The sequence below is a fragment of the Ailuropoda melanoleuca genome, chromosome 12 (assembly GCF_002007445.2).
Source record: "Ailuropoda melanoleuca isolate Jingjing chromosome 12, ASM200744v2, whole genome shotgun sequence".
NCBI classification, from domain to species: domain Eukaryota; kingdom Metazoa; phylum Chordata; class Mammalia; order Carnivora; family Ursidae; genus Ailuropoda; species Ailuropoda melanoleuca.
In genome coordinates this window covers 77,735,979-77,754,011 of record NC_048229.1, presented here as the reverse complement: position 1 = coordinate 77,754,011, position 18,033 = coordinate 77,735,979, and the positions used below count along the sequence as shown (strand labels likewise).

At 51.7% G+C, this 18,033-nt stretch overlaps 1 protein-coding gene across 1 annotated transcript in view; it reads right to left on the bottom strand.

The window, feature by feature from the left end:
* Positions 1 to 18,033, bottom strand: part of CRISPLD2 (cysteine rich secretory protein LCCL domain containing 2) — a 66,500-nt gene that overhangs the window by 11,839 nt on the left and 36,628 nt on the right. Inside the window, exons 11-14 of the mRNA XM_002913409.4 lie at positions 16,400 to 16,443; positions 14,384 to 14,456; positions 11,918 to 11,993; positions 4,891 to 5,024 (exon numbers count right to left, since the gene is read on the bottom strand). Of these exons, the coding sequence (XP_002913455.2) occupies positions 4,891 to 5,024; positions 11,918 to 11,993; positions 14,384 to 14,456; positions 16,400 to 16,443 (327 nt within the window). The remainder of the gene's footprint in view (positions 1 to 4,890; positions 5,025 to 11,917; positions 11,994 to 14,383; positions 14,457 to 16,399; positions 16,444 to 18,033) is intronic.

The following is an 18,033-nucleotide window of genomic DNA, read 5'->3' as shown; positions in this document are numbered from 1 at the left end:
ATAATATTTTCAATACACTGAATTTAATCAAATATATTCTAAATTTTCCCTTTTTCTTACTTGTTACTGTGTCTACTAGAAACTTTAGAATCTCGTGTGGCTCACAGTTAAGTGTGCGCTAGACGTGCCCCAGGAGGTCACTCCCTGGCACAAGGAAGCTGTCCCACAAACACGACACGAATAGTCCACTTCTGGATGAAAGTCCATCCACATAGATACCATCTACCTCTGTATATGGGGTACGTTTGTTATAACCAAGTGACTGAGAATGCTATCTGTCATCGTGGTACATTTCCCAATCTCCTGTGCAATCGGTCTTAAAAAAATGCCCCTGGTCCAGGAAAAACTCCTGAACTGGTTTTCATCCAGATGTCGAGCTTCTTTACGAGAACACTCCGGCAAACTCCGGTCCCAGTGTCAAAGCTCTTCCTGACACCTTTCCTTTCCTCTGCTATGCTTTGCGGGCATGTGTGTGAGACAGAAGATTCCTGTCCTCCCACAGTGTCCCCTCGTCTTTCAAAACCCTCAGGAAATCCTCTTCCAGAAAAAGACCACTGTTAACCCAAAGCCACTCCACAGCAGAACTGACTTTTGGCCCATGTGCTGAGAATTCTGCTCAGAAGGCTTCTGTCTGCTTGCTTGCTTGCTTGCTTGCTTGCTTGAAGGATTCCCTAAATTTAGAATGAGTTTGCTGTGCACAGGTCCGGGAGCGTCCCACATCCACAGCTCCCTTGGGACCGACTGGGACCACTCTCGGGTACCAGCAGACATGGGGGACAGAGCCACCCTCCAGCCCCAGGCTTGGTTCCCACAGCCCCTAATGGGAACAGACTCCGGGGAGATGTCTCCGTCCTGGTGTCTGTGCACTGGGCTGCTGAGGTCCCACCTAAACAAGGGGTGGGTGGGGCATGGCTGGAGCCATGTCTCCGAGGAGCCTCCAGACCATGAGAGGGGGCCCTGTTTCATGTGCTCGGTTGCCTGCACCTCCCTCCCGGTGATGCCAGGGGCCCTATGGCTGCAGTGGTCATTTCTCTTGTCATCTCTGCCCCCACTGGACGACACGCCCCACACGGGTGGAGATCAGGCTGCGTGTTCCCTGCTGGGTCCGCGTGCCTGGCACATTGTGCGGGCTCGCCACACGTACGAGCCCTGACGGGTGAGTGCGCATTGGAAGGACGGCTGCAAGGATGAAAGCGTGAGCTCCTGCAAGGTGCTTTCCCCCTTGTCCCAAAAGACAATCCACACAGGCTCTTACGTGCAAGTCGTTTGGCCTTGTGTGCAAGACCCATGGCGCCTTGAGGTATGCAACGGACCTTATAAGTGATATAGCCACGAGGGCCCGGATTCATCGGGCACCTACAGTGAGCCACGGGGAAGTGCGTGGCACATACCATCTCAGTGATCCTCACGGCAACCGCGTGACAGAGGAGGGAATGAAGCTTGGGGACACTGCCTGCCCAAGGACACCCAGCTGGCGAGCAGGGTCCCAAATGCCATCGGACCCCCGTGCCCTTCTGGTCTAGCCTCTCTGTTCTGCGTGTGCAGAGTGGACTCTGTTACAGTCGATGGGCGCCGACACCCCATGAGAATAAGCCTGAATTGCAAAGTATCAGATTCCCACACAGTGCCTGCATGTGCCAGGGATGCGTCACCCTCACGTCATCATCGTTCCTGCAGATCGCAGAGCCCAGTCCCTGAGCTTCCGACTCCACAGGTCTGGGGAGGGCCCGAGAATCTGTTTTTCTAGCAAGCTCCCTGCTGATTTGGATTCTCCTGGTCTGTGGGGGCTGTTCTGAAACCCACCGCCTTACCACTACCCCAGGGGGTAGGTGTTACCACCTTCCCCTTTATAGGTGGGGAAACTGAGTCACAAGAGAGCAAGTCCAAAGAGGAAAGGAAGCAGGGTCTCAACTCTGAAGCTGCTGNGTCCACACAGGCTCTTACGTGCAAGTCGTTTGGCCTTGTGTGCAAGACCCACGGCGCCTTGAGGTATGCAACGGACCTTATAAGTGATATAGCCACAAGGGCCCGGATTCATCGGGCACCTACAGTGAGCCACGGGGAAGTGCGTGGCACATACCATCTCAGTGATCCTCACGGCAACCGCGTGACAGAGGAGGGAATGAAGCTTGGGGACACTGCCTGCCCAAGGACACCCAGCTGGCGAGCAGGGTCCCAAATGCCATCGGACCCCCGTGCCCTTCTGGTCTAGCCTCTCTGTTCTGCGTGTGCAGAGTGGACTCTGTTACCGTCGATGGGCGCCAACACCCCATGAGAATAAGCCTGAATCGCAAAGTATCAGATTCCCACACAGTGCCTGCATGTGCCAGGGATGCGTCACCCTCACGTCATCATCGTTCCTGCAGATTGCAGAGCCCAGTCCCTGAGCTTCCAACTCCACAGGTCTGGGGAGGGCCCGAGAATCTTTTTCTAGCAAGCTCCCTGCTGATTTGGATTCTCCTGGTCTGTGGGGGCTGTTCTGAAACCCACCGCCTTACCGCTACCCCAGGGGGTAGGTGTTACCACCTTCCCCTTTATAGGTGGGGAAACTGAGTCACAAGAGAGCAAGTCCAAAGAGGAAAGGAAGCAGGGTCTCAACTCTGAAGCTGCTGCAGAAACTCCCCAGACCCTTTCTGAACAGTGCAGAGGGCAGCAGACACTCCTGGACCTGGGAAAGCCTGCCTGCAAGATATTTATGATGATGATGGCGATTCCGGGCGGGTCCCTCGAGGAAAGAGAAAGAACGACGGGTCTTGGGGGGCGGGGAGGGTGACAGTGGGAAAGAAGCCACTTTGGGGGCCGTCTCGGACACACACCTGCGGGGGCCACACATTAAGCCGCATGGCTGCCCTCGGGGAGCGGCTGAGATGTCCTGGGGATGAGCTGGGCAACGAGCACAGAGGCCGGCCCACCACGCTTCTCAACAAGACCGTTTCCTCTGCGAGGGGCACAGAGAGCTCAACAGAGTGGTGTCCTGGGACTTCTTTCCAGCCTGGCCAGGAAATTCCACGTAATCAGCTGCCTCGTTTCCCTCCCATTAAATCAATGGAATTTCCCTTCATTAAGCTTTTCCCAAACAAAGGTTGCCCACGCTGAAGGAGGAGATGCAGAAACCGTTCGCCGCAGCATCGGGGCTCAGGGCAGAGGTCCCGTGCGGCCCCTGGGGGGATCTGCGCGCCATTCCGCAGCGTCTCCGTCAACGGCGCTGTCCTGACGCCCCCAGGCAGCCGGGGAGGATGAGGGGACCACGAAAGCCTAAGCATCCGGGGGCTTGGCACATTTTGTGTTCTTGATTTTATGTTCCTTTTCGAAAGAAGACCCCTCAAATATAAAATTTCGGCACACCCCTCTCAGCTCAACTGTGTCCCCCCCCACCCCATTCCCATGTTTGAGTCCCAACCCCCAACGCCTCAGAATGGGACTGTCTTTGGAGAGGGTCTCTGAAGGGATAGTGAAGTTAGAAATGAGGTCATGAGCGTGGACCCCGATCCAGTCTGACCAGTGTCCTTAGAAGAACAGGTTAGGACACAGATGCGCAGAGAGGGAAGGCCGTGTCAGGACACGGGGAGAAGGCAGCCATCTACACACCCAGAACAGGGGCCTCAGGAGGGAGGCCCCCCAGCCCACGCCTTGATCTGGGACTTCCAGCCTCCAGCACTGCGAGGAAATAAACATCTGAGGTGTAGGCCCCCCGCCGTCTGTGTACCTTGCCCCAGCAGCCCTAGGAACAAATACACCCCCAACAGGGATCTGCCCCGGGGAAGGCGAGGCATCAGACCCATTTCACAGATATAGGAACTGAGGCTCAGGAAAGGCTGGTGCCTTGTGTGAGGTCACGGGGGGACTGGGGCCTGGGCCCCTGGGCTGCGAGGGCTGTGACGCACTTCCACGAACAACAGGGACACAGGCAAAGGTGAACAGCATGTGCCGGAAGATGGGCTGGCAGCCTGAGGCCGCCCTAGGGCCCCTTCTGAAGAACATTCTGGAAAGGCATTCCCGAAGCCTCAGATGTTTGCACGGTCTTTGATCTAGGAATGTCAGTTCCAGGGATTTCCGGAAACAAGCATTGGCATGTGCAGACATTCACCCATGAGGAGGGTCATTACGGGGACAATCGCCCCCCAGGATGGAAAAGTGCTAGGCTGGCCAACCAGGAAGCGAGGTGCGGTGGGCCCGCCCGATGCGACTGTGGGGGTCACCAGCAGGGACCTGGGGGGGGATTTAGGAGCAGCCTTGACGACCTAGTCAGTGAAAATGCAGAGCACTGAGCTCCGCTCTACGGAGGGCCTGTTGCTGTCAGCTACGTGACAGCCGCTGGATTAATCAATCCTCCAGCAATCTGTGAGGCGACACCAGGGCTGTGCCCATATCACAGGTGAGAACTGAGGCACAAGGACTCAGGCAGCTGCCTTGTGGGCACAGAGCTGCTGAGAAGCAGAGCTTAGTCTGTTGGGCCCCAGACCCTCTGCTCTCACTTCCATAACGGACGCAACTGTACTGTCATTAGCTACAGAGAACCACTACGCTCCTGTAATCTGATTCCATTTGTCTTCTTTGCATACATGCAAAGTAAAAGGACCAGAGGGAGATACACCCGAAGTCTCACGGTAACTCCCCAGGTGACAGCTTACGGACGATTGGTTTTTTGGGGGGGGCTTATGGGATGCTTCTAAACCTTCTACAAAAACATTGTCATAGAAAAAAGTTCTTATTTTTAAAACAGAAAAGAAGAGAAAAGAAAAAGAACAGGCTCATCTTGGGTATTCTGGCGAGAATGAGCACAAGCCTGCCCGAGTTCTACTCCCAAGGTCAAGGTCATGGCTTCCCTCCCAGGTGCTCCAGGGGCACCCTTGGAGAGCCTTGGGTGTCAAGAGCCGAACGCAGTCCTACCTTCCAGACTGGACTCCATTCCTGAGCGAACCCACGTAGATCTTCTTCTTATCCACGGGCATCACGTCCACGTAACCCCCGCTCTCGTTCTGGATGACTCCCGCGTGCACGGCCGTCTTGCAGATGCTTGAACTCTGAAAGTGCGAGGAGAGCCGTGATCAATACTTGGTGCCTGGTTGGACGGGGTGGGGTGTCGATCAAGTTACCCCTAGGAAACACCCATCCCCCTTGATTCCTTAGGGGTCTCTCCAGAGACACGTGACCTCCCTCATTCGTTCACACATTCATTCATTCAGCAAGTATTTTCTGAGTGCCTACTGGGTGCCAGGCACTGTGCTACATGCGGGAAAAGTCAGCAGGGAACAGGACACAGACTCTGCCATCGTGTAGTTGAGGGAACCTGACAAGGAAACAAATACACAGAAAAGTAATTCTGCCTGTGAAGAAAATAAAACCAACTCTTGAGATAAAATGACTGGGTGGAGACACTCTTAGAAGAGTTAATCCAGGAAGACTGCTCTTGGGGTGACATTTGAGCTTAGATTTGGATGACGAAAAGGAATGGGCCACCGCCTAGGAATATCTCTGGGAAGAGCATCCCAGGCAGAGGGGATGGCCTGTGCAAAGGCCCTAGGATACAAGTGAACTCATCATGTTCCAGGAATAGAAAGAGGGCCAGGGTGGCTGGAATAGAGAGTCAGGTGGAGTGTGGTGGGGCAGAAGGGAGAGGTGAATGGAGTCTATCCTGTGGGGGCTGTGAGGACCACGGGGGGAGTTTAGGCTTATTCTAGGGGCCAAGGGAGCCACTGGCTTTCAAGGAGGGCAGAGTGGGCTGTTTTCCAAAGTTGTCAAGTAGTCTAATTCCTGGGTAATAAACCCTTGAGTTAAATTTTCACTGGGGTCTTTACTTATCCAGCAGAAAAATGATCCTCAGGGTGGAATGTCTGAAACTAATTAATCACCATTTCTTAAACTGGGGAGATTCATTCAGGGGCGGGGTGGCTGGTCCTTGCTCGCCCTGACCGGCTGATTCAGAGTTGCCCCCGACGAGGGCTAGGTGATTCGAGGCACACTCAAGGAGAAGCACCACATGGGTGACCCTCTCCTGCCACTTCTAGGATCCTGTCATCCAGCCTGGGGTGAAAATCCAGCCCTGGCCTTGGCAGGGGGTGTCAGTCTTCACCGCAACCCATCTTTACATGGTGAGGGTGCCCAGCCCCCTGTGGGGGAAGCCTGGATTCGGCAACTTAAACACCGGTCAGGTGGTTGTCCCAAACGGCCGGGGCTGCATGCACGGGCCGCGCCGATCCGCGTGCGGGGTCAGCAGCCCCCTTCCCCGTAGGCAGACCTGACGCTGGCTCTGAGCTTCTTCCTCGCCAGGCCCTGGGCTGACCGCCTCTGGCTGGGGATCTCCCTTCTTCCTCCAACAGGATGGGTCAGTACCGCCATTCCCATTCCATGGGCCAGAAAACGTGGGTTTGGTGAGATTCAAGAACGTGGCCAGGGCCGCACAGACAGCAGCTTAGCAGAGATTCCAGCCCAGGCCCGGCTGAGGGCAGAGTCTGTGCTTCCGTGCCCAGCAGAGTCACAGCTCCGAAGGCGTCCACATCCCCACTTCCGAGCCCGTGACTGCGTGAGCTCACGTGGCCAAAGGACGCCGCAGAAGGGACTGAGGTCAGGACTCTGAGGAGGAGACAAGCCCAGAGTCATCACAAGGGCCCTTCTGAGAGGGAGGTGGGAGGGGCAGAGGCAGAGAGACGGTGCCCCCGCGCTGGCTTTGCAGATGGAGCGGGGCCGCAAATAGGGACTGTGGGCGGCTTCTGGAAAGTAGGAAAGGCGCGAAAACACAGGTGCTCCTCGGGGGGTCCTCCAGAAGGAACAAAGCTCTGCCAAGAGCCTGACCTGTGCCTGGGGGGGCTGTGCTGGGCCTGTGAGCTCCAGACCATGAGAGAGCAAGCCCGTGAAGTGACTCAGTCCGTGGTCGTTTATTACAGCAGCTGTGAGAGACCCATACAGCTTCTGATCCCTGCCTTATGACCAGAATGTTCCATTGATTTGGTCCCGTAAGTGTGATGACTTCCAAATATTCAGAAACCAGAGTCACCAGGAGAATGGCCCCCGAGACGTCGAGAACATGTGCAGCCAGGCTGATGGAGCCAGATGCCCAGTCCAGCTCAGCACACTGACAACCTAAAGTCAGACCGACGTGTGCAGGGCAGGAGGACTGACTCCAGTCCTGCCTTCATGCATGACCTAGTGACTGCAACCGTGACCATCCGCGGGGCTCAGCCTGCAGACTCCGTGTGTGTCGAGGGCGGACAGGGCATGGTGCTTTGTGCAGGGAGTGGAGGCGAGGCCACCGTGGACCATGACCCCAAGGTTGCAAACACCACCAGGCGATGGTCACTCAGCAGGAGGGGGCAGTCTGGGCTTGGCCGTCTCTCAAGGCCAACTGTCTGCACAGTACCTGGGACCCCATAATCACCTGTGGGGTGACTTGGATCTCAACCACTGGTTAGCCCAGCTGGCACCTCCTTCGTGAAGAGAGTCGGCTAATGAAGAAGAATCATGTAGGATTCTGCTTCCACGGGGCATCAGAAGTGGTCGAGTCCAAACTGCCCTTTGAATGGGACAAGCAACCCATCAAGCAGGTTCTTAACACCAGACAGGAGGGAACGGATTCAAGTGGGCTCTTTGGAAATCCCGATTTGAAATCTCACACGTTGGGAGCCCGGGGCAGTCCCTCTCGGGACCCCCTCCAGGTGGGGGGCTCCTGCCCCCTTCCTTCAAAACCAGGTCCTGCCCGAGAAGCTGCTGGTTTCGCATCAGAAGAAATCTGCTTCTCAGCAGCAGAGTCCTCCCTGCCGGGCCCCTGGAAGGGCGTCATGCTGTGAGAAGGGCAGAGCCTGAGAGCCCAAGTGAACGCTCACACTGGGAACTTGAGAACGGGAGGGCGTGCTTTCCGGGACTGAGTCGCTGGAGTCACGGAAGGCCAGGTGTGACCCTGTGCCCACACATCTTTTCTCCTTCAACAAACAAACGGACGAGGACAGGGCTTCTTAGCGAAGTCGGCTCCGGGGGTCTGGGGGCCCCAGAGTTACAGGTCAACCAGAACTTCCCTGACTGCAGCGCCGAATGTGGGAAACCCCAGGGAAGCAGGGACAGCTGGTCACCTTGTCTGCACGAGGAAGCCTTTTAATTATCTCCCCGGAGGGGCGCCTGGGTGGCACAGCGGTTAAGCGTCTGCCTTCGGCTCAGGGCGTGATCCTGGCGTTATGGGATCGAGCCCCACATCAGGCTCTTCCACTATGANAAAAGGATCTGTAAGTTTCCAGTTCTCCAAAGGGTTTGTGCCCCCCAAAGATTAGGAAGTGACGCATCTGCGGCCACCTCCGAGAGAGACAGGGAGACCTCAGGATTCCTCTAAACGCACTGTTGGGGCGGCAAGCTGTGCAAGCACCAGCGTGCTTGCTGTTCTCACCGGCAGGCTTTTCTTCTGTCTCTCCGGCTACTGCTCACTCCGCTGACCGAGTTAACCAGACATGAGGCCCGGGGCCACTTCGGCCACAGCACCCAGAGGGACCCGAGCCCATTTCCTGCAGGCCCCGCCCGGGAGGCACGGTCTCCGGACTAAACGCCGCCAAGCAGTGGTGCGCTCTGGTTTTGTGTCCTCTGGGACAGTCTTTTGCCTCTGGTCCCCAGAGGATTTCTGGACGCCAGTGGTACAGAAGTTTTCTGTGATAACATCAAGCTGTGGGCCGTGAGTATGAAAACCTCACGCAGACAGCCAGATCATTTTCAGGATAGCGGCATGGCTATCCTCCATTATCAACACACATCTCTTTCAAGCAACTGCAACGTTGGGCAAACCCTGTCTTCCCTGCCTCTCCCTTCCTCTCCCTGCCTCTGACAGGTCTCCTCCCACGAAGCAAGCTTCCACAAAGATACAGGTGGTCCACTTTCTCTTCTTAGGGCCTGAGCAACGTGGATTTATTAACAGCTGCCAATAGCAGAAATCTGGTCTGAGAGAGGCTGGAGCCCATTCTGCCTCCACCACTTGTCTGCTAGGCAGCCTTGAATGATGTGTTTTAACCCCAAAAGCCCCCATTTTCTCAATACAAAGGGGGTGGTCATCATAGGTAACATTTTCGAGCATTTACCAAGATAGGCACTGTTCTATGGGTTTCCCGTGCAGTGATGGAGAAATCTCTCGATAACCCTGCAAGGTAGGTATTATTATCCTCTCTTAGCAGATGAGTGGAACGAGGTTCCGGGAGGTTAAATGACTTGCCCCAAATCATTCAGCTGGCTAACAGCAGAGCAAGGACTGCTCCCCCCGTCCCGAGCCAGAAAGCTGCCCACTATTCCTCAAGGGCCTAACAGGGCTATCTGGAAGATGCAACAAGTTCAGGGGTNTCCCCCGTCCTGAGCCAGAAAGCTGCCCACTATTCCTCAAGGGCCTAACAGGGCTATCTGGAAGATGCAACAAGTTCAGGGGTTGAATGCAGGTGCTGCAGGCAGCGCTCAGATGCTAGTTAATAAGACAAGCGGCACCACCATAATCATCACTGTCACTGTCACCATTATCGGAAACGCTCAAGGGACTGTCGTCCCAGAACAGCAGCATCAACATCATCTGGGAACTTGTTAGAAATGCAGATTCTCTGGCTCGACTCCAGACTCACTGAGTCAGACATGCTGGAGTGGGGCCCAGAAATCTGTTTGAACGAGCCCTCTGGGGGATTCTGATGTGTGCCCAAGTGTGAGAACTTATCCAGCCGCCGAGGGAGACAGGGAGGACAGATAAGAAAACCGAGGCTCAGAGTAGGAGAAAGGCTCCCCCACAATCGCACAGCCGGATCTTTGACTCACATCTTGGGACCCAGACTTTGCTCTTTGGGCTACACGCTGCTGCTTCTCCTGCCTGCAGCTCACCACGAAGGGAGGGGGCTGCTAAGTAATGCACTCCCGGTGAGTAGGCAGGAATGGCAGCACTATTAGGCCCTTCGAAGATCTGCAGACAACTCTCCCAAAATAAATCTCTTAGCTAAACAGACATTTTCCAAAAGCCATCGTCATTTCCCAGAATACAGAGTGACCTAGATACCAAGGCCAGAAAAGAACCTCTGAGATGGACAGAACTCCCTTCCTTCTCTCCTTACTCCTCCCCTCTCCTCTCCCTGTCTCCCCTCTCTTCTTCTCTTTCTTTCTCCTTCCTTCTTTTATTTTCGGAAGAGCTTAATATTTAAACATTAACTAATGTAGTATCTTCATTTATTTATTCCTTCAACAGACACTAATTGAACGATCATTATGTGCCAAGTCCTGTGCAAGCACTGTGGTTCCAAAAGCTCAAAACCCTAGTTAACAAGTTAAAGACTACATCCAGGTCTTCACTCCCATGCCCATTCATATCAGTAGAATTATGAGTGCAGGTAATTCAAGCAAGGCAGAATAGGGTAGAGAAAGAACAGAACCTAAAGTAAGACATAACCTCGTGGCATCTCACCTTGCCTGTGTATTAGCTGTGTGATTTGGGGGCAGGTTATTCTAAGCCTCGCTTTGCTTTTCTATAAGATGGGGACAACAATACCTAGAAATGGTGTTTTTAAAGAACCTAAAACATAGTAAAAGATAGTTTTATGTTATCATTAATTTTCATCAAGTGCCCCTTGCATTTCCAACCTTTAAAAAAAAGCTTTATATGTTTAGCTGCTATGTTTTTTGGTGCATACAGATTTGATCTCTGACCTTCATAAACTATACCTTTTGTGCCATTGCACAATGAATTGTGTTGTCCCATTCAGTATGTTTAACCTTAAATTCCACCTTATCAGATAGCAATATTGCCATTCCTTCTTTGTTGTTTCTTTGTATTTGGTTAGAATTACTTGACCTACCCCTTTATTTTTAAGTGATTTTAAAATCAAAGTCTCTGTCTTATAACATCAGACGTTGGCTCAAACATTTAGTATAGCAATTGATATACGTTATTTTACTCCACCAAACTTTTAAAACTCAATTTTGGCTGAGTGGCTTCTGAGAAGAAAAATACTTAAAGAGGAAAGAAAAAAGATGCGGGAATAAAAAAGGTTAGCCATGAAGGTTTCCTTGACGTTACAGAACTCAGTGACCTCAGATTTACAGGAATCTGGAACAAATGAAGTAGATGGAGGCCAAGATGGAGGTGGTGGGTGGGAGAGAACAATTAAAATGAAGATGGAAAAAAGCTGAGTAAAAATGTTAGCTGGGGATGGGTGGTGCTGATCTAATCAGGAAATGTTAGGTCTCAAAGATTCCTTGGACTAGAAAATCCCAGCTGGCTCATTCTGCAGAGAGGTAAGAAACTCGGCAAGAAGATCACACAGCCTGGTGGGCAGGGCTGACAACATTCCCATCCTTTGGGACATCAGGTCCCTCAACCCCGCGCAACTAGAAGGAACACACTACGTACTGGAAGATTCACTCAGAAAAATCAGGCTGAAGCTTCCTTGCTAAAGTTAGTAAGGAAATGTGGAAGAACAGACTCTTGTGTGATAAGAGTGGTTATGAAAAAGTCGTCAATTGGTGTAATTTGTATTTCCTTCTGTGTGCTTTTAGCTAAGTGGGGACAGAGCCAAAAAAAGAAATGCAGTGAGTAGAGTGAATCAGTTCTATAAATGCATCAGGAGAGCTGGAAAGATGATTAAATAGCTGGGGAAATTAAGTGTGAAGTATGTGATACCTAAAAGCCTTCACATTAAAAATGCACGTGAATGGGGAAGCAGGATTCAATTGACCAAACCATGAAAACATCTGCACACAATGAGGTCCACCTGCAGCCGAATCCATAAGCACACACCACTGGAAGTACTAATATGACTACACAGGGGGAAACTAGGGCAGTGTTCACAGAAAGAAGTGATCTAAATTTAGCTCCAAGCACAGGAATGAGATCTCAGGTTTCTGGTATCCAGACCTTGGAACGTGATTGCTAAGATCTTAGCATGCTTTGAGAGGCGGTCACTGAAAATGCCGGCATACTCACGTCTGCATAGACGTTAGTTCCAAACACAGAAGCCCAGTAGGATGGCTCGTCTCTGCAGTGTGCTGGACAATGAACTCTGGAAAACCAGAAACATGAGTGTTATGGTTATGGTCAGCAGGAAACAAAAGTTCTTGAGAAGCAGCTGGCCTTCCCTGTTTGAATTTCAAGATTTAACTGCTTACACAGGAAAGGAAACTACCATACAGTTTACTCTTTAAGAAAAAAAAATACCTCTCCCACCCTAGCAGGGATAAAGGTATTTTCCCTCTTCGTAAACACTGCATATAGAATTTTCAAACTCCATACAAAAGAGACATGCAGAAACAACAAGGTGAAAGAATAAATACGGAAGAGAGGTGAATATGGGATTGTAAGAGATTGTACCTCCCGTTCTTGGGTGTTGGCCAATTCATATCGTGGGTACATTATGGAGATTATAATCAATAGACTTTGTTAAAGGCCACTTCCCTGTGTGAGGGAGGAAAGGGTGGAGGGCCCTCACCTCAGTGAGTCAGACTATTCCAGGGAGGGGGCACTGATAACCTGAGGTGGAAGGGGTTAGATCACCACTGGGTCAGTCACCACATCCCTACTGTAGGCACAGAGGATAAGGAGAGCACCTCAAACTGGAAAGGCGCAGGCCCTAGGTGGTGTGAGAGATTCAAACTGGGAAAAAGCATGAACTCCACTTAAGAAAAGGTTTTTTGCTTTTATCTGGAACAGTACACCATATTGCTGGAACCAAGATGGCGGCCCGAAACCATCTGGCCCCAAGACAGACAAGATTCTGGCAGGGGAGAGAGCCAGGCAAAGGCATCGGGAAGTTAAAACAGTTTTGGGCGGGGGGGCAGGGGATAGGGGTGGGCGGAGAGAAGGAGGATGTATGTGTGAGATTTTAAAAAAAGAAAAAAGAATTTGGGCAAGAAAATTCTGTCCTACTTTTTCTAGAAGGGCAGGTCAGAAACCTGTATTTTCTATACTTGCACAATGTCAAGGTTTTTTTGTTGTTGTTCATTTGTGTTTTCTGAAATAATTTCCTTCTGCTTCTCTTTAAGATTTGGGATAACTAGGGGCGCCTGGGTGGCACAGCGGTTAAGCGTCTGCCTTCGGCTCAGGGCGTGATCCCGGCGTTATGGGATCGAGCCCCACATCAGGCTCCTCCGCTATGAGCCTGCTTCTTCCTCTCCCACTCCCCCTGCTTGTGTTCCCTCTCTCGCTGGCTGTATCTATCTCTGTTGAATAAATAAATAAAATCTTTAAAAAAAAAAGATTTGGGATAACTATTAATATTAACATTTAATAAAAGGTTGTCATCCCTGACTGAACATTCAAAGGGGATCAGCGGTGGTGGCGGAGGCACTGGGAGCCCGTGAGAAAGCCCCAAGGGGAATGTGAGCCGCAGCGGGGAGGAGCCGGAATCCCGGCCCTGTGTCTTCTTCCTCACCTGCACCCTCCTGGGGCTCTTCCCTGCTCACACCTTGGGGGTGTCCACATGTTAGTTTTAAGGTCAGTCTTTTGGAAAATCCATGGGCCTCGAGCCCCAGGGGAGGGGTTCACAGCTTCCAAGAGGATCTAACAGGTTCTTTAGAAGCAAGTATTGCCAAATGTTACTTTATGTCATGATGCATCATCCCCCCAAAATCAGCCAATTAACGTTTGGGTAGACGCATATAGAATCCACTCCTTCAATTGTGGCCCGTGCACAGACTAGAACCCCGCCCAGCGACCCGAGAGAAGACCACCGACAGGCTGGCAGCACAGATGGATCTCAGAAGCATTACACAGACAGAGAGAAGCCAGACACGAAAGTCTACATGTTATGACAGCTCCGTTCACATGAAATGCTAGAAAAGGCAAAATGACAGTGACAGAATGTAGACCGGTGGTTGGCAGGGACGTGGGTGAGAGGTAGGGGGACGGGGTGACTCGAGGCAACTTTCTGGCATGACGGACCCTCGATTGTGGCAGTGGTGGCATGACGGGGCACATGTGTCAAGACATATCAAATTGCATACTTAACGGTGGGCGGACTTTATCACGTTACACCTCAGAAAAACTGGGGTATAACGAGCTGGTTCTAAAGTGACCCACAGATGAAGTGCAAGAATCAGGGAGCTGATTTCAAGGGGACAAGTGGCACCCTGAAGCCCCTAATAGGGTGATGCCCCGCTGGGCCACTCCCTGAGACTCAGATCTCAGTGGCCTGGGCGGGGCCCCGGGAATCTGTCCTGTTGACGCCCCTCAGGCAATTCCACCCCGCAGCCACGGTTGAGAACCAGAGGTCTCAGGGAGCGGTCCAGCAGGTCTGACTCTGAGCACAAAGCAGTCGGTTTTCTGGGTGTCCGCACAAAAGGGCCACACCTAGAACTCGGTCATGCTTTGCTCCTTGAGATGACCCCCAACCCAGCATGATGCCTCCTTCTCTCCGTCCCTGTGTTTGCAAATCTAGATGCCAGCAAGCCTTACCTGGGGCAGTGGGTCCCTGTGTTCTTGAACGGGCAGAGCTGAGCAACAGTGGTGAAACAGTCCAGGTTGCGCACTGGAGACAGAAACATGGCGGGAAACGGTCAGGTCATTGGCAAGCCTGAGTCTCAGGCCTCCAGCCTGTGAGATGGCCCATCGGACAAGCAGGTCCTAGGGGCTCATGGGACCCTCGAATGGAGGTGGGATGAGAAGCCAGCAGGTGCCAAACCCTAGCGCTGTGGGCTCATCACCTCGGGCCCCTCGAGGGATGAGTCACCCCATGACCTGAGTGTGTCTACAGCTTAGGGGTGTTTTCACCCTCAGTAGTTTCTCCACAGGACCCCCCGATACCTTTCTTTTGCTCCCCTACCTTATCCTCACGGCAGGTATTATTCTAATTACGCAGAGGAGGAAGCAGGGGCCCAAAGGCCAGAGACCAGCCTGGGTCTGCACGGGACATGGTGGGAGGCCGGGCTTCTGATTCTGGGTCTAGGGCTCTTCTTCAAGGTCACTTGTTTTTAACAACAGAGGTAAGAAAGTGGCTCTGACACTGGCCACCTCTCGTCTCTGAGAGAGTGTCCTCAGCAGTCCAGGGCTTGGCAAATTTTTCCTAAAGGGCCAGAGGCTAAATATTTCTGTCTTTGTGGCTCTACGGACTATGTTGCAACCACTCGGCTCTGTTGTTGTAGCAAAAACCAGCTATAGAAGACGTGTACGTGAATGGGCGCAACTGTGTGCCAATAAAACTTTATTTACAAAGACAGACGGCAGGAAGGTCTGCCCCTGAGGGTGGGTGTGTTCACCAGCCCCTGGTCCGTCCTATCATTTGGATGGGCCAGAGATCTAGGTAGCAATCCAACAAAGGGGATTGATTCTGTACACCACGGGACGCTATACAATGGAAGGCAGGGGAAGTCATTAAAAGAAGCCTGAGAACACCACTCAAAGGCACAGAAGGATCTTCCGGATACATTATTATTTTTTTAAAAAATCAGGTGACGAAACTTACATAATTCTATTTCAATTTTTAGAAGTGTATCAATGTATTACCAGTGCAAAATACTGGTAATCATAGGAAAATAGACTATAAAGTTATCCACCAGAATGTTCACAATGTTATCTCTGAGTGGTGGAATCTGGGCCAAATCCTTTTTTTTCCTTTTTTTTTTTTTAATGCTTCTTTGTATTTTTAAATTATCTGGAATAAAAAGGCATTATTTTTATAAAATGGAAAAAAAGCTGCTACATGTTTTTATAAAGACATCTAACCAGATATTCCTGCATCCAGGGCCTATGACGACAAGAACTGCTTTCCCAAAGGAAAGGAAGGGTCGGCAGGTCAATTTCCTGAGGAAGGGGCTGGGCGGGGTGCCCCTGCATCTCTGCTTGCCTGAGACTATTCCAGTCAAGTGCCCATTCTGGGCAACTAGAATTCACAGCTCCACCTCTGCTTATAGCATGCTCTCCCATGGATGCACCCCACCCTGCCAAATGAACGTACCCTCGGCGATAGGAAAATACATAGGCAATATAAAATATAGGCAATATGAAAAGCTAAGCCAGAGATGGAAAGTATGTGCTACGTGCTTCCTCATGTTTCCCTCTGGCACTCATAGCAGACATTACTGGTCTATCAAATCTTGTTTCCTAATGAGCCCAGAATGGGGCTTCAGCACCCTCCTCAACACAGGGCTCCAGCTGCTACCATCGGCCAGCAGAAATGGACTCTCCCAACAGGTGCTCTAGACCCAGGCATTAGTATTTCTGTGACACTCAGCTGGGAACCCCAGTGCTATTTCTGGTTTAGCAATTTAGGACCAATGCTAAGTTCAGATATGTTTAGAAATTAAAGAATTAACCTCATCAGGAACCCCTTTAAAAAAGACTTTACGGTGCTGAGAGCTACAGTGTTAACAAACGTCAAACACATTCAATCAATAGCTAAGGAGAATAGAAGCTCCAGGGAAGCCCAAGATAACCTGTGCATTACGGTCACATAAAAAAGACTGGCCAGCTTACCTTCTACTTCTGACACCACGAATGAGCTGGAAGGTTTGTATTTGCTGGAAAAGAAAACATGAGGTAAATGCAAACAGAATCGTTTCTAGAAGTGCAAGATTGCTCCTGCATTTGTTTTCTTTTCAGCCTCAACTTTACATCTTCCTACTTGATTCCTATAAGCCTAAAAGCCCTTACAACATTCTGGAGTGGGGATCGCTAACCTTCTCTGTACCAAGAACACCTCTGGCAGCCTGGTGAAGCCTATGGACCCCTTCTCAGAATAATGACTTAAAAATGTATACAGTAGGGGCGCCTGGGTGGCTCAGTTGTTAAGCGTCTGCCTTCAGCCAGGGTGTGATCCCGGTGTTCTGGGATCGAGCCCCACATCGGGCTCCTCCGCTATGAGCCTGCTTCTTCCTCTCCCAGTCCCCCTGCTTGTGTTCCCTCTCTCGCTGGCTGTCTCTCTCTCTGTCAAATAAATAAATAAATAAAATCTTTAAAAAAATGCATACAGTAAATTTAAAATATTAACAGGGAATCAGTTATTAGCGACATCGTTATCAAAGTATTAAAACGACTTTGCATTCAAGTGATAGGTGTGCTTCCTTGTGAATGCAGTAAACACACGATCAAGAGGCGAGTCTTCGAACCACTACCCTTTCAGGGTAGTGATGGCAGAGACTGTGTTTTCAGATGTCCGCAGCAGCCGATTTCTCCCAGTGAGAGAATTGCGGGCCCCGCTAATGCTACTCTGGTTTGGGGCCAACGTTCACACCGGCAGGAAATACTGCATTTCAATTAGAGGTTAGAGAAAATAAAGCTTTGATTTGCTTTGTGTCGACATTTGTAGACTCCCTAAAATGCAAAGAACCCCGCTCCAGATCTAAAATTGCCCACTGGGATGGCCCAGAAGCAGCTCCAGGACAGCGTGCCAGGCCCTGCGGGGCCCAGTCCCCACCAGCCCGCAGCACCCTTGGTGCCTCTGCTGAGTCTTGCGTGGCTGGCGTTAGGTCACTTGGCCTCCGAGAATACGCTTTGCTTCCGCTTAGACTTCCTTGCTCGTGTTTACACAACCCCCAAGTCCCTAGCTAAAATGAAGAGGGAATTTTGCAAGACCTCTTGAAGAAGCAGGCCTTTCAAAGGGGAATGACTCATGTGGTTTCTGAGATGTCCTGAGTGGAGCTCCTTGGAACACGCACAGGGGCTCTGGTCACTGTGGTCCTTGCTGCAGACCCTGGGATGGGGACTCACACGGGGAATCTCTCTTGAGGCGATGCACCATGGCCCGGGGCTGTAGGGAGCTGAAGCAGGGTCCCCCGTGTCCCTGCTGGGCTGGGCACTAGATCCTGGGTGGGGAGGGGGCTCCTGGGCATGGGAGGGGCGCGCATTCTCAGGGTTCTGGGCAACAGATCTTTCCTGGCAACTGTGGGGAGCTGCATCATGTAAAAAACTGGCTGACGGTAGCTCTGTGGACTAGCTGGGTGTCAGCCCTGGGTCCTACCAGGGCCCTGTTTCACAAGCAAGGTGCTGCCACCCAGAAGGGATGAAGAAACTACCTCAAGGTCGTGGGGGTGGCAGGGGCGGGGGGGGAGCAGAGCCAGGTCCGTTTGGCCACTGTTGGGCTCCATGCTCCCCGGTTTGTTTATGCCTCT